Raw genomic sequence first — 18,561 nt, forward strand, 5'->3', positions numbered from 1 at the left:
TGCATTATTTTATTGTATTAGTTGTATTAAGCTGTAACTATATTAGTGTATTCTGATGCTCTGCCTTTCAGTTGACTTGATCCTAAAAAGGCCTAGTGAACACAATGGAAACCACTATGTGCTGTGAAATGTGATTTATTCAACTGAAAATGTTCAATTTTCAAATTGTTTGATTTGAGGTATAGGAAACATACCAAGAGAACTACAATAGTTTACATTACTTTATATACAGTTCTGAGTTAACTGCTACACAGTTGTGTACTGCAGTTTCCAATATACAAAAATAAAATGAATAATTATCGTGTTCAAATCATTAAACTGTTCTCAATGACTTCTTCAATAGAACAACAACACTTTTACACCAAGAGAGTAAAGAGTGAGCCAAATTCTATATTAAATATATTACTGTCTTTTTATTATATTGTAAATTTTAATCCCCATATACTGCTGTGTTTGGGCACAGAGTTTTAAGCAATGTGTCAGGAGTCTAAAATTCTGTGACGAGTGCTGTAGTTGTGGTCTAAATAAAGAGAAATTATCACATGTTGATTTTTATATAAGAACAACACTCCATATATGTAAAGGGAGGGAATAAATATTATTTCAGTTTTTCTTAACAGTAGTTGACAGGATATCTTTGTTTGGCAACAAGCATTCCTAATTATTTTCTTCTGTCATAATAGGAGTCTCATGATATTTGTTGAATTTCTCCAGAATATCACACTATAAGGGATAAATGACTCAAAGTAATAATGACAGACTACCTTTCTGGTGTCTATGTTTGTGACACCTGCCAAAATACACATTGAAAATGCTAAACTGTTAAGTTTATTTGCTAAGTAGTCAATTTCTGCCTTCCAATTTAGATGTTTATCAAGATTTTGGCCTAAGAACTGTACACTGTTTGCTTCTGTGACATCCTGATCATTGCAAGTTACCTTTATTTCACTCCATTCTAATGATTTAGCTTGAAATTGCATCATTTTGGATTTTGTTACATTTAGTTTTAGTCCATTTTGATGGAAGCTGGATTCAAATTTTTCTAGAGCATTTTTTAACACTTTCTGGAATTCTTTCAGGTACCTCATCCTCAATTAGAACTGATGTATTGGCAGCAAATAAGGCTGAATGAAAATCAATAACAAGTGGTAGGTCATTTATGTAAAGGAGAACAGATAAGGTCTGAATATCAGACCTTGTGGGACTACTTTGGAAATTGTTTTTCACTTTGGGGAGTAATTTATTGAGTTTGAAGTTACAATTAAATTTTGGTTCCTGTCTGTTAAGTAAGAGTTGAACCATTGTAAAGCACTGCCCTGATTCCATATATATATCTGTAATTTGTGGAGAAGTCTGGAGTGATTCACCAAATTGATGGCTTTTGAGAGATCACAGAATATTCCTGTGACCTTTTTCACCCTTATCTAATGTGGAGAATATTTTTGAGTTAACTCACTGATGGCATTATAGTGCTTTTTCCCCTACTGGATTCCATACTGGTTTTTAAAAATTGTGTCATTTGTAATCAGACATTTTTTAATTTGTTTTGCTGCAATCTTTTCAAACACTTCAGAGAAAGTCGCCAGAAGGGACAGAGGGCAGTAATTTCCCACATCATCTGTCAACCCCTCTTTTAATAATCATTTTATCTCAGCATATTTCAAGACATTCAGAAAACATTCCTGCTCAAAAGATTTGTTCATAATGTTGATAACCAGCAGTGGTTATGAAATGATATTGTACACACTCTTGATTAAAGAAGTGAGTATTTCATTCCACCCACATGAGGTTTTTTTATGACAATAAATAATTTTCCACATCCCTTTTAGTGATTTTTTCAAACTCTTTAAACCATGTTTTCTGGTGGTTTTCCAAGCTTATGAAATTTACTTTGCCTTGATAGACTCTCATATCGACATCTTATCTCTCTACATTTAAGAGGCATTTGATGAAGCAATTTGACATCTGAACAGAATTTATTATATCATTTTGAAATTCAATTTTCAAAAATTCTTGACTTTTGATTTTGGCTCCTAATTCTTACTGAACAACTGACCACATTGCTTTTGCCTTATTTCTGTGTTTGAGGATATATATGTTAGTTGACCTTTTTTGCTGTCACAACAACTTTCCTGAATACGTCTTTATAGCATTTGACCTACATAATAAAATCAAGATTTAGGCTTGGTTTTAGCTAGTTATGAGTTCTCTCTTTCTGGCACAACAAATTTTTATTCATGGTGCAATCCACTAGTTTTACTGCTTACTTTCTTCTGACAAGATATAAGAAGAGAAGATTCATTAAATATATTTTTAAAAAATGTATAGGATGTCTACTGCTTTGGTCAGACTGGATGCTTATGGCAAGTAGGCACTTACCAGAAGCATCCAGTTGCAAACCATGCCATTTCTGATAAAATGGATGAAGGGGCCAATGTAACAACCACATCAATGTGTGAACTTTGCTCTCCTTTGAGTGATTTTCCAAGCTTTGCATTAACATGTTCCACAGAATGTCTCATCCAGCAGTTATCATATTGCTCAGTGACATGATCTTCACACTAGAGTGAGGGCATTCTCAGAAGTGTGCCTGTGTCAGCATCAATTGTATACTTAAGGTCATGGTCTCATTTTCTTACATTCATATGATCACTCAAAAATCAGTTGCACAGTTTCACATAAGCATCATGGTTGGTCAAATAGACAATACGGAACTGAAACACACTTTTAAGCTATGCCTGAACAGCAAAGGCAGCTGGGAATATTAGTAGAGAATTTTTACTTTGTGCTGTAAGTAAATAAATTGGTAAGTCATGCTTGAAAACAACTACGTCGACACTGAGCAAATCACTAAATTGGAAACATGAAGTACTTATTACAGTACCACATGTTATAATTTATCCCTACTTCATTCACAGGTGAAACGTAAGCACATCAACTTATTTCCCAAGTATAAGCTATTATTAATTGTCTCAAGAGTGTACCCATGGTCTGAGCATTGTAGGGGGTGGGGGGAGTAGGAGCACATTTTAGTTCACAGTGAAAGAAAAAAATAGCCATGAGATTTCAAGGCAAATGGCTCTTGGCACAAAAATTTATGCTGCACTTTTTCATCTGTCTACCTGGTAGAGGGAGGATATGGGGTTGAATGGTGAAGATTATATTTTCAAGGGAGAGGGGTTGGGGGGGGGGGGGGGAGGAAGCTGGTCCCCTTTGCTTCTTCCTGGACACAGCCATGAAGGCCTTCTAGCTCAAAGGAAGAAAAACAGATAGTAGAGTAGTTCTAGAATCTTACTGTGAATGATGTGGTAATAATTAATTAATATGGCTTCAGGGTGTTTCGTTCAGCTGATTTTGAATATTCTCTGTGCTATTGCTAATCTGGGAGGCATATTCTGTGTGAAAAGTGATGTAAGTTTGTAAAAAAGAAAACTTATTACATTAACACATCCCCTGCTGACCGAAGAGCAGTGTTCTCATTTCTAAACAGATATTTCCAGAAAAGCTGTGTAATTCTGAGAGTGAGCTCAGGTCAGAAAATTAAAGCCAATATACAGGCTCCAACTCCATGGGGCCTGAGGGGGCCCAAGCCCCCCTCAAAAATTCATTTGGGGGGTGGGGGGAGTGGAGCCCCCCAATAATTTAAGAAAATGGTTAGTTATATTATGCTTTTTAAAATCACAAAAGTATGTTGCAATTTTTTATTTTCCTTGTTTGACAATAGTTACCTTTTAAAATACATTTAACAATAACTTAAATCAAATAATTATTATGGTAGTAAGCAGGTTAACTGAAAATGAGTGTTGTGAATCATGATAGTGTTAAAATGAGGTGGGCAAACTTAGAATTTGTCCTGGTGCGGGAACCTTTGGGTAAAGTCTGACGCCGATGGGTCAGCGCTGCTGCCGTGGCGACATCAAAAGGAATGGAGCAGAAGTGCCTGGAACCCTCTGCCTCACGTCGCCTTGACGCTTCAAGACATTATGACACTGTGGCTATATAAAGCCCACCCTGCTGTTACAGTCATTCAGTGTGGATAGTTTCGTTCAGAGCATGCTGCAGATGTGTTTAGTGTTCTGACTTTAGTGTCTGGTGGAGTATTTTATATGATTATATTTTATTTGTTTACTTTAGTCACTTAGTGTACTGTGAATTAAGTTTGCAATGGATACATTTGTTACCAAAAAGGCGCACTTGGAAGTTGATGATACTGCAAGTCAACCTTCAACAATTATTGTATCATCAATTGCTTCATTGTCTTCAGGCCAGAACCATTCACAGCTGAAACCTGGACAATCTGGTAAGGGAAGATCATTTCAGAAGTCTTGGTTGATCAAATATACATGGCTAGAATATGAAGCATCTACTGAAAAAGTTTTTTGAAAAACCTACAAAGAGGCAGATGCTAAAAATCTATTACAATTTTCTTCAAAAAAAGAAGATGCATTTACTTCCTTTGGCTTTTCTAACTGGAAGAAGGCTCTGGAAAAATTCCATCTTCATGAAAATACGTTTACGCATAAAGAAGGTGTTCTGAAATTAAATTCTATCACTAATCAAAGTGTGGCCTCCCATTCAATGAACAGTTAGATAGTGATATGAAGAAAGGCCATTTACCTCTTGAGACAGTTTTTACTACTGTACAATTTCTATGCCAAAAAGGACTAGCAATTAGAGGGCACAAAGATGTAAACTCACATTTTTTTCAATTGTTGAATTCCAAGAGAATGACATACCTGTGTTTAAAGATTGGTTAGGGTGTTCGGGATATATTTGGGTGCCCCACGATATTCAAAACGTGGATCATTGATCTACTAGGAAAGTCTGTGTTGAGAAAGGTATTGGCTTCAGTCAAGAATCCTGAACATTTTTCTATTATGGTTGATGAAACAAGTGATTCTTCGATTCATGAACAAGTGTCATTTTCTATTCGTACTGTCGATGATTCCTTAATCATCAACAAAGATTTTATTGGCTTATACGAGACCCCCAAAACTGAATCACAAACTCTGTTTAGTATTTTAAAACACATTTTTGCTCATCTTTATTTGTCAATGGATAACTTAAGAGGACAGTGCCTCGACTATGAGAGGTAAGTTCAATGGACTAAAGTTAGTTTTGGATATACAACACAAAGCACGTTATGTGCACAGCACTGCTCACAGTTTAGACTTGGCAGTGGTAGACAGTCTCCGCCATCTTTCATATATGAGGGATATTATCGCTTTAGCGAAGGACTTAATATACACTGTAAGGGAATCCAACAAAAGGATGGAATTTTTCAGAAGCATACACTGAGAGCGCCAATGATCAAGCTGCTCTACGACCTCTTTGCCCAACTCTATGGACTATACGAGCCTCTAATATCTTGAGAACATTGAAAAACTGTGAAGAACTTCTAGAGTTTTTTGAAACATTTTCTGCAGAGGACAAAACAGAGGCAGGTTACAAATGTGCTGGCTACCTTGAGTCAATGTTACAATTCAAGACATTTCTTTTTACATCTTTATTGCCATGCAATGAATCCAGTAGAGGATGTCAATGAAAAAATTCACTGCCCTCATCTAAGTGTTGCTGATATGGAAAAAAATATATGAGGGCTTGATTTGTATACTGAATGGAAGGTGTGATAGTTTTGAGCAGTTTTGGGAATTGTGTTTAAAAGAAAAACCTTCACAAGTTAATGATCCTTTGCTTCCTCAGAATCGAAGTATACCAAAGAAGTATGAAAACAATGAAGCCAGCTCATCGTACACTTTCAAAACCCAAAAGGACTACTACAAAGATATTTACATTGAAGTTTGTGAAATGGTGAAATCTTGCATTACTGAGCGGTTTGCTTCAACTGAATTCACACAGGTCATTGTAGTTGAACAAGAGTGCTTGCTTTTAGTACACAGAGGTGAAACAAATTTGGAAAAATCAACTGAGTTTTTCAAAAATGACCTAGACATTGAGAGACTGTGCTTACACTTTAATATGTTAGCCGATATCGCTAATAAAAAACTACTGGTCTTACAAAACGTGTGTGATGTAAGAAAGTACATTACACAAGCGCCTGCAGTTAGAGAAATGTTATGTGAAGTAGTGAAGTGCATTAAGCCTCTCCAAACAGTTTCGATCACAACAGCAACAGCAGAATGGTCATTTAGCGCCCTTCTACGTTTGAAGTCATATCTCTGATCAACAATGGGACAGAAGCGATTGAACAACTTGGCTGTTCTTCATGCCCATCGAGATGTTTTGGATGAATTGGATATCTGACCAGTCACCAACGACTTCATACTCAGTAACCCAGCCAGACGGTCAACATCTGCACCTTTCTAAAGACACTCTAGCCCTAATAATGGCATTTAGAGCAATATTAAAAATCTTTATAAAATAGAGAATTAAATACATACATAATGTTAAATTTTCAGTTTCTAAATATTAGTATTAGTTTAGTACTGTATTACTAGATTACTATAGTACTGTATTAGTTATTTTCAAATTCTTAAATATTTTTAGGGTGTAAGGCCAAATTAAAATCCGCTATTTGCATACTTTTTGACTAAAAGTATTAGGCATACTGTATTAACTTTATTAACTGTATTAAAGCATTAACTTTGAGATACTGTTTTTATTTAATGAACTGTGAGCCTTATTCAAAGTAAGCTTAAATCAGCTATTTCACTTATTAATCAAAGTACTATTACTGTGCGACAGCAATATTTTATGTTTTATTCTTTTAATGATAGCTTAAGGTTTATTTAAATATAATTTCAGTCTTTTCAGAGCTATATATTCACTGCTCTGTAATAGTCTATAAGCATGATTATTATTGTAAATTAGCTTTTTACGAAAATACCGTGCGTGTTTACGTTTTGTGTCTTTTTTCAAAGCCAAAAAATGTGTGTAGCTTGTTGAGTTTCCCTGAGAGCCGAGTTTTCGAGAGCCGAGTTATTTTTCGAGAGCCGAGTTATTTTCCGAGAGCCGAGTTATTTTTCGAGAGCCGAGTTATTTTTCGAGAGCCGAGTTATTTTTCGAGAGCCGAGTTTTTTGGGTTCCAATGTTTATCATATGACACTAAAATGCTTAAAAAATCTTTAAAACTCACTATTTTTCATCTAAAATTTAGAAAATTTCCCGAGGCAAGACCCCCCAGTATGCCATAGCACTTGGGGGCTGGAGCTAATTATGCAATGTAAACTAACTTTTTTAATAAAAAATCAGCAAACAGCACCAACACCAACTATATAGATATTTTCATAATTTTCAGTGAATTTTTACAGTGCGTAGTGTCCAGTACTGTCATTACACCAATAAAAGGAAAATGAGGATAATAGAATGTAATCAAATTAAATCAGGTGATGCTAAGGGAATAAGATTAGGAAATGAGACACTTAAACTAGTAGATGAGTTTTGCTATGTGGACAGCAAAATAACTCATGATGACCGAAGTAGAGAGGATATAAAATGTAGACTGGCAATTGCAAGAAAAGCATTTCTGAAGAAGAGAAATCTGTTAACATTGAATATAGAGTTAAGTGTTAGGAAGTCTTTTCTGAAAATATTTGTGTGGAGGATAGCCATTATGGAAGTGAAACACGGATGATAAACAGTTTATATGAAAAGAGAATAGAAGCATTCAAAATATGGTGTTACAGAAGAATGCTGAAGATCAGATGGGTTGATCACTTAACTAAGGAGGAGGTACTGATAGAATTGGGAAGATAAAGAATTTGTAGCAAAACTTAACCAAAAGTAGGATCAGTTGATAAGACACATTCTGAGACATCAAGGGATCACCAGTTTAGTATTGGAGGGACGTGTGAGTGGTGAAAATTGTGGACGGAGATGAAGAGATGAATACAGTAAAGAGATTCAGAAAGATGTAAATTGCAGCAGTTATTCAGAGATGAAGAGGCTTGCACAAGATATAGAAGCATGGAGAGCTGCATCAAACCAGTCTTTGGACTAAAGACCACAACAACAATGTGTGCTAAGTAGAGAGAAAGTATTTAATGCGCAATGGCAACAATGACAATATGCGTAACTAGGAGAAAGATAGATGTTACCTGTAGGAAAATTAAAAGAAACCTTTCAAGAAAAGGGTGGTAACTCTATGGCTATCATCTGCATTGATATTGAAATAGATATCACTTATATTCAAGGAACCAGAGTGGTTGGTTCACCATCCTTTTGAGCAGCTTACAAACATATATGAGAAATATTAGTGTGTAGGTTGTCTAGAATACTTGAATTCTTTCCTGGCTTCACCCCCCCCCCCCCCCCCCCCCACACACACACACACACACCACACACATGCACCTTGTGCTTGCATACAAGTGCTCACCCAAGATGGAGGGTGGGCTTAAGGCCGTCTATTTGATCCATAACTTTTAGGGTGCAATAGGAGAAAAGTGAGAGCTCGGATTCACATAATCAGTATTTTCAGAATCTCTTCTTATTGGCTTGGAGAAAGTAATTCTGTTTCAGTTATCCCATTATGTCTGAGCTCAGAATATGGTTCAAGGTTCTGTAACAAATGTATGTCGAGGATATTGGATTTTAGTTTTGTGCATAACTTCTGGTGCCCTTCCTGTGGGTGGGAGTGGTCTTTCTTCCAGCTACTGGTAAGATGATTTGTTCAAGAGAACTAAGAAACATTCTAGTTTTGGACCTTGGAACTTTGATCAGTTTTAGCAATTTGAGCTGTTTCCCAACACCACTGACATTAATATCCATATCACCATTTCAGCAGTCTTTAGTGAAGCAAGAATTATAACTGAGTAATATTCTTGCATTATCCATTGTAAAGAAATATTTGAAAATGGAGTTAAATATTTCTGCTTTTGCTTTTCTACCCTCAGTTTCACTTCCTATTTCATCTATGAGTGTCTGATACTAACTTTGGTACCACCTTAGAAATGCCCCCCCCCCCCCAACCTCCCAATAAGAGAGAGAGAGAGAGAGAGAGAGAGAGAGAGAGAGAGAGAGAGAGAGAGAGAGAGAGAGAGATCAGGTGGGGGCAGAGGGGCAGAGCTTGTAGTGTCATCTTGCTGAAACAATGAGTAGTTGATTTTGTCTTCCTTTAGCTGGCCAGTGAAACTGTGCATCTTTAAACAGTAAAGTTTATTGTTTATGGTTTCTTCAAAAAATAAAGGTCCAACATTATGTCGTCTGGATGTTGCTACCAAGGCTACAATTTTCCAATGATGAAATGGCATTGCAGTCACAGCACAAGGATCCTTTCTTGACTTTAATTGTGTGTTTTGTGTGTTAACATGACCAGAAAGCTGGAACCAGGCCTTGTCTTTATAGAAGGTGACATCAAGAATATCAGTGGTTTTCCTCTCAATTTGCAGTATCCCACCTGCACAATTCACGAAAGCTGGTGTTTGTATTAAGGATCCAGATGATATAGGCCGGGAAGCAGATGGAAGTGAAGGCAATGTGTTGGCAGCATGTTCAGCAACTGGGTGGTCCAGATGTGGCCATTCATATGGACAGCCTGTTTGTTAGTTGCCATGCCTACATAGAAAGCAGCACAGTGGTTGGAGCTTAGTTTGGACATCACATGACTGTTTTCGCAGGTAGCCCTGCCTTTGATGAGACAGATGTGTGTGGCTGGATTGGATTAGGTCATGGTAGAGCATGTATGGGAGAGGTATTGCAGCTAGATCTATTGCAGATACAAGCCATAAGGCAATGGGTTGGGAGTACGGGTCAAGTAGGAATGGACAAAGCAATTGCTTAGGTTCTATGGGATTCAGAATACCACTGTGGGAGGGATGAAAATGCCATTAGGTTGGATGTTCCTAATTACAGGGCTCAGTGGAGATAGGTTAAACCCTGACAAAGCATGAGAATTTGGACAAGACTTAGTATTAGGGTGGCATAACTGATAATTGCATTCTCCAGAATCACCTCCAAAAGTAACTGAAAACTTTAGAGAGAATCTCATTTTGCTAATACACAAGTTTCTGAATCATACTGTCACCACCAGAGGAGAGTTTAATTATCCAACACTCAGTTGGGAAGATTACAGTTTTGCATATGGTGAGTGTGACAAGACGTCCTGTGAAACATTACTAATGCCTTTTCTGAAAACTAACTAGGCCAAATATGGCCAAGCTGACCTGTGAAGGTGGTCAGGATTTAGTGGGCATCCAGTGGAGTGGGTGACTGAATAACCAATGCCAGGTTGCAAGTTGAAAACTGGCTTTATTGCTAAAAATAAGGGATACATCAGAGCCTGGGGAGGCCACTGACAGACTGAATGTACACACATCAAAAAAAGTTTTGCATCAGCCTGGTTCCTAGAACCCCTGAAGATAGACATTGACTATGGATATTGTATCACAGACACAGTCCCATTGACTGTTGAGTTGTCACTAAACCCGCCCAAAGATGTAAACAGCCATGCTTGAGCAGTGCCTATTAGACGGAGGGAGTCTGACAGCTCATCAGTTCCAGTCATTCCACCAGGCTTGTGTTGACTGAAGTTTAACCATGCCTAGACGTTCAATACCACAGTTCAATACCACAGTTCAATTGCTTCTCCATTGTTCCTTTGTGCCAGGAAGGGCTCTCAACAAGGGAAGTGTCCAGGCCTCGGAGTGAACCAAAGCAATGTTGTTCAGACATGGAGGAGATACAGAGAGACAGGAACTGTCAATGATATGCCTCACTCAGGCTGCCCAAGGCCTACTACTGCAGCAGATGACCACTACCTATGGATTAGGGCTCAGAGGAACCCTGACAGCAATGTCACCATGTTGAATAATTATTTTCATGCAACAACAGGATGTCATGTTACAACTCAAACTGTGTGCAATAGGCTGCATTATGCGCAACTTCACTCCCAACATCCATGGCGAGGTCCATCTTTGCAACCACGACACCATGCAGTGCGGTACAGATGGGCCCAACAACATGCCGAATGGACTGCTCAGGGTTGGCATCACGTTATCTTCACCAATGAGTGTCATATATGCCTTCAACCAGACAATCATCAGAGACATGTTTTGAGGCAACCGGTCAGGCTGAACACCTTAGACACACTGTCCAGTGAGTGTAGCAAGGTGGAGGTTCCCTGCTGTTTTGGGGTGGCATTATGTGGGGCCAACATATGCCACTGGTGGTCATGGAAGGCATCGTAATAGCTTTATGATACATGAAAGCCATCCTCCAACCAATAGTGCAACCATATCGGCAACATATTGATGGGGCATTCGTCTTCATGGATGACAATTCGCGCCCCAATCATGCACATCTTGTGAATTACTTCCTTCAGGATAATGACATCACTTGACTAGAGTGGCCAGCATGTTATCCAGACATGAACCCTCTTGAACCCTCTTGAACATGCCTGGGATACATTGAAAAGGGCTGTTTAAGGATGTCCTGACCCACCAACCACTCCGAGGGATCTATGCTGAATCACCATTGAGGAGCGGGACAATCTGGACCAACATTGCCTCGATGAACTTGTGGATAGTATGCTATGACTGATACAGGCATGTGTCAATGCAAGAGGACGTGCTACTGGGTATTAGAGGTCCAGTGTGTGCAGCAATCTGAACCACCTCTGAAGGCCTCGCTGTACGGTGGTACAACATGCAATTTGTGGTTTTCATGAGGAATAAAAAGGGTGGAAATTATGTTTATGTTGTTCTGTGTTCCAGTTTTCTGTACAGGTTCCAGAATGCTTGGAACCAAGGTGATGCAAAACTTTTTTTTGATGTGTTTACATGGAACCCAAGAGGATCAGGAAGGTGCATCTGACTGGAATAAGAGCAGGCTGCCAAGAGATGGTGAGATCTCTGCTTGACTGTGCTTCCTAGTCAACTTCACAGCTCTCATGTGACACTCTACAACCTTCTGAGAGGTGGGCGATGCCACTGACACTATTTGTAACGTGTCACATCATCAGCAGTGTCAACCGTGAGAGTAGTGTTTACCAAACAGCTCATGAACAGAGAGTGGGTTGGTGTTGACATCTGGTGCCAAGCCAGCCCAGACTCAGCCATAGATCGCAAGAAAAACTTAGTTACATCAAACACTGAATAAAGAATCTGCTTTAAAACATTTGCTTCCCATACAGTCTGCTAGTCTACCAGAACAGATACTTCAGAAACTCACTCATAATGGAAATATATTGGATCTAATGGTAACTAACTGACCTGTCCTTGTTGAGGATGCCCACCCTGAAACTAGTATCAGTGACCATGATACAGCAGTAGCTACAATGATTATCAAAGTACAAAAGGAAACTAACATGAGTAGATGGATTTATGTGTTGAGCAAACTAGAAAAAGAGACAACTGTGTCTTTTTCATTAAGAAACACAGCGATGAAGACCATTTGCAACAGCTGGAAATTTTACATATTGCTAATGTGCCCCTTGATGAATTTTGTTGCCATAGAAACATTAAGCTCTGGAGGGGAGCATGTAGGACAACACTGACTCAAGTCTAAAAGAATAGTTGGCCATGCAGTTGTTAGATATGTACCTATTACCACAGTTATTGATGACAAGGACTCTCCATGGTATACAGAGACTACTACTGCATAATAGATGTAAAACAAAATGTAGGACTGCAGATATGTATGCTGAATGAAATTATATAATAAATGATTAATGTTTTTGACGAATGGTAACATAAGCTTGGCATAAACACAATGATTAGTGGAGTCACCATTAGCTTTATCAAAACCAAAGCCACAAGATCAACATCAAAACAAAGGGAGGGGGAGGGGAGGGGGGGGGGAAGAGAAGAAGGTTAGAGTGCTACTGCCAAATTGCCTGCTATACTGCTCTTATTAGCTATACATTATGTCAATTACATAATATTGTGCAATTTGACATGGCCTCAATACTGGACACATGATCTTACCACCACATCAAAGAGCAAAAGTTGATTGTTTCACATTGCCATTTGACTGTGTATGCTGTCTAGCAGGAAAAGTGCTCCATCCCAATCCATGATCACTCATCAGCCCTACTTAAATCACAGATTAGGATCAGAATAGAATGCATGACATTCATTTTCTGTCAACAGCAACCTAAATGCATTGAATATAATAAAGATTGGCGTTCTTGGGCACCAGAAAATTGCTCTCTAATTTTTGTAATGTTTAGTAAATATTAGCATATGGCCCATAAATATCCTTGGAAAGTAGTACCTCTGATCTGAGGTCAAGGAAAGCAGTAGAGCTTATTGCAACTTATTTTGGCCTCACAGAATTCTGATTTCATACCAGAAATGATACGTATTGTCACAAAATAGGGAAAGATTATTTGTTTTGATTATGTACACATATGTCAAAATTAATCCTTATCTGAGAATTTCTTTACAATGTTGAACTTTTATATTGAGTAATAATAATGATTTTTAATATTTGGAAAACTCAAGAATACTGTTATTAAATATCATACTAAAAGACTGATATGAACATCATTCAAAATTCAATAAAACAAGGTCAGTGAAATGGCATCCACTCTCTTCCATTCTTGCTCTGAAAGATTAAAAAAAAAATCCACATGTATGTACACTACCATCCTTTAAACTAAGCGAGATGGCACAGTGGTTAGCACACTGTACTCACATTCAGGAGGATGGCAGTTCAAACCCATGTCCAGTCATCCTAATTTAGGTTTTCTATGATTTCCCTAAACCACTTCAGGCAAATGCTGGGATGGTTCCTTTGAAAGGACACGGCTGACTTCCTTTCCCATCCTTCCCTAATCCAATGGGGCCGATGACCTCACTGTTTGATCCCCTCCACCAAATGGAGCAACCAAACCTCCTTTAAAATTTTGTGATGAACACAAAAATCAAGAAAAGCCTAAAATAATAGATCTTGAAGGAGTGAGTAGCTGATCACTGACAAAAAGGAAAAAAGATGATTAATCCATCCTAAAAATATACTACTCACAAAAGCTTCAGCTTAACAATGTGGGTTTGATGGCAGCAGAAAAAAAAAACTCATTTGAAAAAGGAAAGAAGAAAATGATAGAAGAGAAAGCATGGAAAAAAGATTCTTGTTATGTTTGTCATCTTTACAACTAAAATGAAGAGCAGGCATGGCACTAAACTAACAGATTCAATTATCACAGTGTACAGTAAAGTTTTTAATCAATAATCTGACAGGTTAGACATGGTCTGTCACAATTTCCTATCTCTTCCCTCCCATACAAGTTTTGCCCTCCACAGCTCCTTCTAGTATCATGGACATTATTCTGTGATGTTATATAATCTTTTCCATTCTTCTAGTTAGTTTTCCAATCATTCCTTTTCTCTTTGGTTCTGAAGATAATTTCCTCACATTTTATCAGTTCAATCATCAAAATCTTTTTGTAATATATATCTCAGATACTTTGATTCTGTTGTTTTTTCCAGTTCTCCCACAGTACATGATTCACTTCCTTGCAATGCTATACTAAAGATGGACATTCCCAGAAATTTCTCTTCCAAATTAATGTTTATCTTTCACGTCCATAGCAGTCATTAGTGAGGAATGCTTTCTTTTGCTGCACAAGTCTGCTTGTTGTGCCCTGCTTACATCATCATGCCTTGTTTTGTGTCCAAGGTAGCATATTTCTTTCATGGTCCCATTTCTGATGTGAAATTTATCACTAATCTCATTTCCACTACTACTCAACTCTTTTGTCTTTGTTCGGTTCACCTTCATTCCACATTTTGTAGTCAGTAGAGTCTTCATTCCATTCAACAGGTCATATAAACATTCTTCACTGTTACTGAGGATGGCAACATGACCAGTAAATCTTGTCATTGATATCCCTTCACCCTGAATCTTAATCCCTCTCCTGTATCTCTCTCTTATTTCCACAATTGCTTCTTTTCTGTACAGGTTGAATAGTAGAGAAGAAAAATCTATATCCTTGTCTTATACCCTTTTTAATTTGAGCACTTCAGACTTGATCTTCCATTCTTATTGTTAGCCCTTAGCCCTTAGTCCTTGTATATATATTATACTTTTCCCTGCAGCTTATAACTGTTTTTCCACAAATTCCAGACATCTTTCATCGCTTTAATTTGTCAAAAACTTTATCTAGGTCAACAAATCCTATGATAGTGTCTTGGTTTTTCTTTATTGTTGCCTCAAAGTGCAATGTCAGAATAGCTGCTCTGGTGCCTTTACATTTCCTAAAGACAAACTTATTGTATTGGCATCTAAGAGATCCTGAATTTTCTTTTCTCACATTCTGTATACTGCAACTGCACTAGTGTTACTTATAATTTCAGCAGCAGAAGAGGTATAGTAGTAGGAGGACATAGTTCATGTAATGCATAGTTCATGTAATGCATTCAAACCTGAAGCCATTTGGCAGCAGCAGTTGGCCACTGTGGGTTGAGGTCCATGCTGGCTCCAGCATCCCCTGCAGATTCATTGGACCTCCCCAGTGATGATGTGTATTCATTTACACCTATGAAGTCTGCAGAGCCTATAGGAACAAAAATATCGGGTACTGAAGACATGAAAAAGGACAAGTAGGTTTATTCACTGAACTGGAATGATAAAAGCAAGAACAGTATTTTCAGCAAGTCTAAGAAGTATACACCCGAATTCAAAAAGTGTGCGTATCTATGTGGCAGAAGTCTAAACCATAACAAGTGGACAAATTACTTTTTGTAAAAACTAAATGCTCCCCCACCCCATCTATCTTCATCACCCCTGTCCTATCCCTTTTATACCGATAACCTTTGCCCATCCTAGCTCGCTCTCTCTCCCTCCCCCCCCTCCCCCTCCCCCTACCTCCTGTTTTTTTTCTTGCCTATCTCATGATCATTTTTAACTAGGCATAGGCTGAAACTTACCAATATTTCTGTAAGTATAATGAAGTGATTATATAGACCATTTTACGCACAATACCCTTTTATTTAGTTGCAACATAACAAACAAAGTGTATACCTCTAAATAAATACATTGTCTATAATAGAGGGAAACATTCCACGTGGGAAAAATATTATATATCTAAAAACACAGATGATGTAACTTACTGAACGAAAGTGCTGGCAGGTCGATAGACACACAAACAAACACAAACATACACACGAAATTCAAGCCCTTACCCTCTCCCTTAAAACCCACTTCCTTTTGTCTTTCCCTCTCCTTCCCTCTTTCCTGATGAGGCAACAGTTTGTTGCGAAAGCTTGAATTTTGTGTGTATGTTTGTGTTTGTTTGTTTGTCTATCGACCTGCCAGCACTTTCGTTTGGTAGGTCACATCATCTGTGTTTTTAGATAAATAATTGTCTGAAAGACATTTACATTGCATGAGCAATGTGGCCACTCTCACACCTATCAGAATAACTGAGAGAAATTACTAAAAATACGTACATGAGAGGGCTGATTTCAAGGCTAATTTTTACTCTCTGTAGTGTTCCCCTTGACTCAAATCTCATAGACGTGAGTCATGTGTGATTCCAGTGGAACAGTTGTGCACAGCAACTGTAGTATACTGCAAAAAGGGAAAAGGTATTCAACAATCAACTGCAAATCCAATCTGTATTTTTATTGCAGATCTACATTTCAGCTACTGAATAGCTGTCTTCAATGTTAGAAAATACAATAAATATACAAGAATCAGTACTTAAAAGGTGTAAATTAAAACCACATTGTACAACAGGTGTGATAAAGTTAGGTAACATACCATTTAAACAGAGGCGTATAGACTCACCAAGGTTGTGACTTTAATTACTGCATTAACTAAAATGGGTTGGGTGCAATTTATGTAAAAAAGTTGACAAGCAAGGTAACAGCAAAAAATTAGAAGACAAACAACAACCACCATAGTATTATATTTTGTTTTCACTTGTTGAACTGGCAAATGCAAGTTTACTTGGTTTTTAGTTCTCTAATTTTAATATCAATTTTATAAAAAAAACTGTACTGGTACTGGTAACTTTGAGCTGATGTTAGTGATGTACAGGGCATTGCTCTAACCATATGACATATCCTGTGGCTGCTTGTACTACTCTGGAAACAACAGCCCCAGTTAGAATCTGGCAATGTATATCTTAAAGCCATATAATAACCACTGTTGTCACATGCTCGATGAGTATATGATTTGACTTAAAAAGTATGCTACCTAACTTTGTCACTACTATTGTACACAGTGGTTTTTATTTACAACTTTTAAGTTCAGATTTTTTATATTTTCATGTAGTTTTTAGAAGATAGCTATTCAATAGCTGAAATCTTGATCTGCAAGAAAAATACAATTTCAATTTGTGACTGATTGCTAAATTCCTTCCCATTTTTAACATATTTGAGTGTTTAAAATCACCTTCAATGTGTGAAAAATTGGTGCAGAACTCCTTAGAATTTGCAGGCCACTCTAGACCTGATGCTTCTGGGGCTTGAGCTGGATTTAAGTGGGGGCCACTTCCAGGGTGATTTCTGGATCTGCAAGGGGTCCTGATTTTGGAGCCTGTGTGCCTGTACACCATGGGCCTGACTGTTTGAGGAAGTATCCAACTGTTCTACATGCACTCCTGTGGTTTACCGAGTGCCTGACATCAGTTGTTTGGGTTAGTTAGCTCTTCTAGAAATTTCTTGTACAATTTATGTATCTTTTTGAACAGTACTGTTCAAGTGTTTTCAGCAGTGGTACTTGGGCAACAGAGAGTTGCATTTGGCCAGCTACTATAAATTGTTGTTTTAAGTATTCAGGTACAGGGAAATGAACAACCTGTTAGCTCTCTGAAATACTGAATTAAGTTATGTTTTAAAACTGAAGATTAATTCTTGCAGGTAAAGAGCATAAAAATGATATGGAATGGAAGTTCATCATTTTCTGGAACATGAACTAGGGATGCAGCTTATCAAAGGTGTTGCAGAAACACACTTGTGTAGACTTCACAAACCATGGTGAGGTGGACAGGCTAGCTTCACATGAAATTGTGCTGCCGGGGCTGGAATATTGCTGAAGCAGAAAGGTGAAAGACTCCAATCCATCACAGTGGCAAGCTAAATTACCTCATGTCAAAGCCCAACACTGAGTGGCCTAGGTCAACTATGTGAGCAAAAGTGGCATCCTGTCATAACAAAACCAGGCTGAGTAACTATTAATACTTGTCACTCAGACCCTAGCAGTATCATGTCTCCAAATGCTGATAATGCTGAGACGTATACAGCTAGACCTGATACTTCTGGGACTTGGGTGGAGTCACAAAAGGGAACACCACCAGGGTGACTACTGGATATCTTCAAGGGGTCCTGGGCTTTGGCCCGTGTGCCTGCATGCCAAAGGCCTGACTATGGAAGCAGCCAGCTATTTTACTGTGGTTTACCAGGTGCCTGCCATCGGTCTTGCATCTGCAATATCACTAACACTTCTCTCAGGTAACACACAACTGCTTTTGTATTCTTGCTCTCCCATGAGCAGAGCACGCCACTGTGTGCTTTTCTGAGACAGCTATTGCTTATTGGCAGTCAAGGAACACTTTTGATCCAATGTCACATCCATTGTACAAGCAACTCACTAACTACAGAATGTGTCTGCTAATGTAGAGTCTCTGATTCCACAACTGCCGAGGAACTGGCAGTA

At 38.1% G+C, this 18,561-nt stretch overlaps 1 protein-coding gene across 1 annotated transcript in view; it reads right to left on the reverse strand.

Moving 5' to 3' along the window:
• The window catches only part of LOC124805290 (myrosinase 1-like), a 237,454-nt gene that overhangs the window by 51,093 nt on the left and 167,800 nt on the right, over positions 1-18,561 (reverse strand). The window contains exon 9 of the mRNA XM_047265801.1: positions 15,324-15,454. Within this exon, the coding sequence (XP_047121757.1) occupies positions 15,324-15,454 (131 nt within the window). The remainder of the gene's footprint in view (positions 1-15,323; positions 15,455-18,561) is intronic.

The sequence above is a fragment of the Schistocerca piceifrons genome, chromosome 7 (assembly GCF_021461385.2).
Source record: "Schistocerca piceifrons isolate TAMUIC-IGC-003096 chromosome 7, iqSchPice1.1, whole genome shotgun sequence".
Classification (NCBI taxonomy): Eukaryota; Metazoa; Arthropoda; class Insecta; order Orthoptera; family Acrididae; genus Schistocerca; species Schistocerca piceifrons.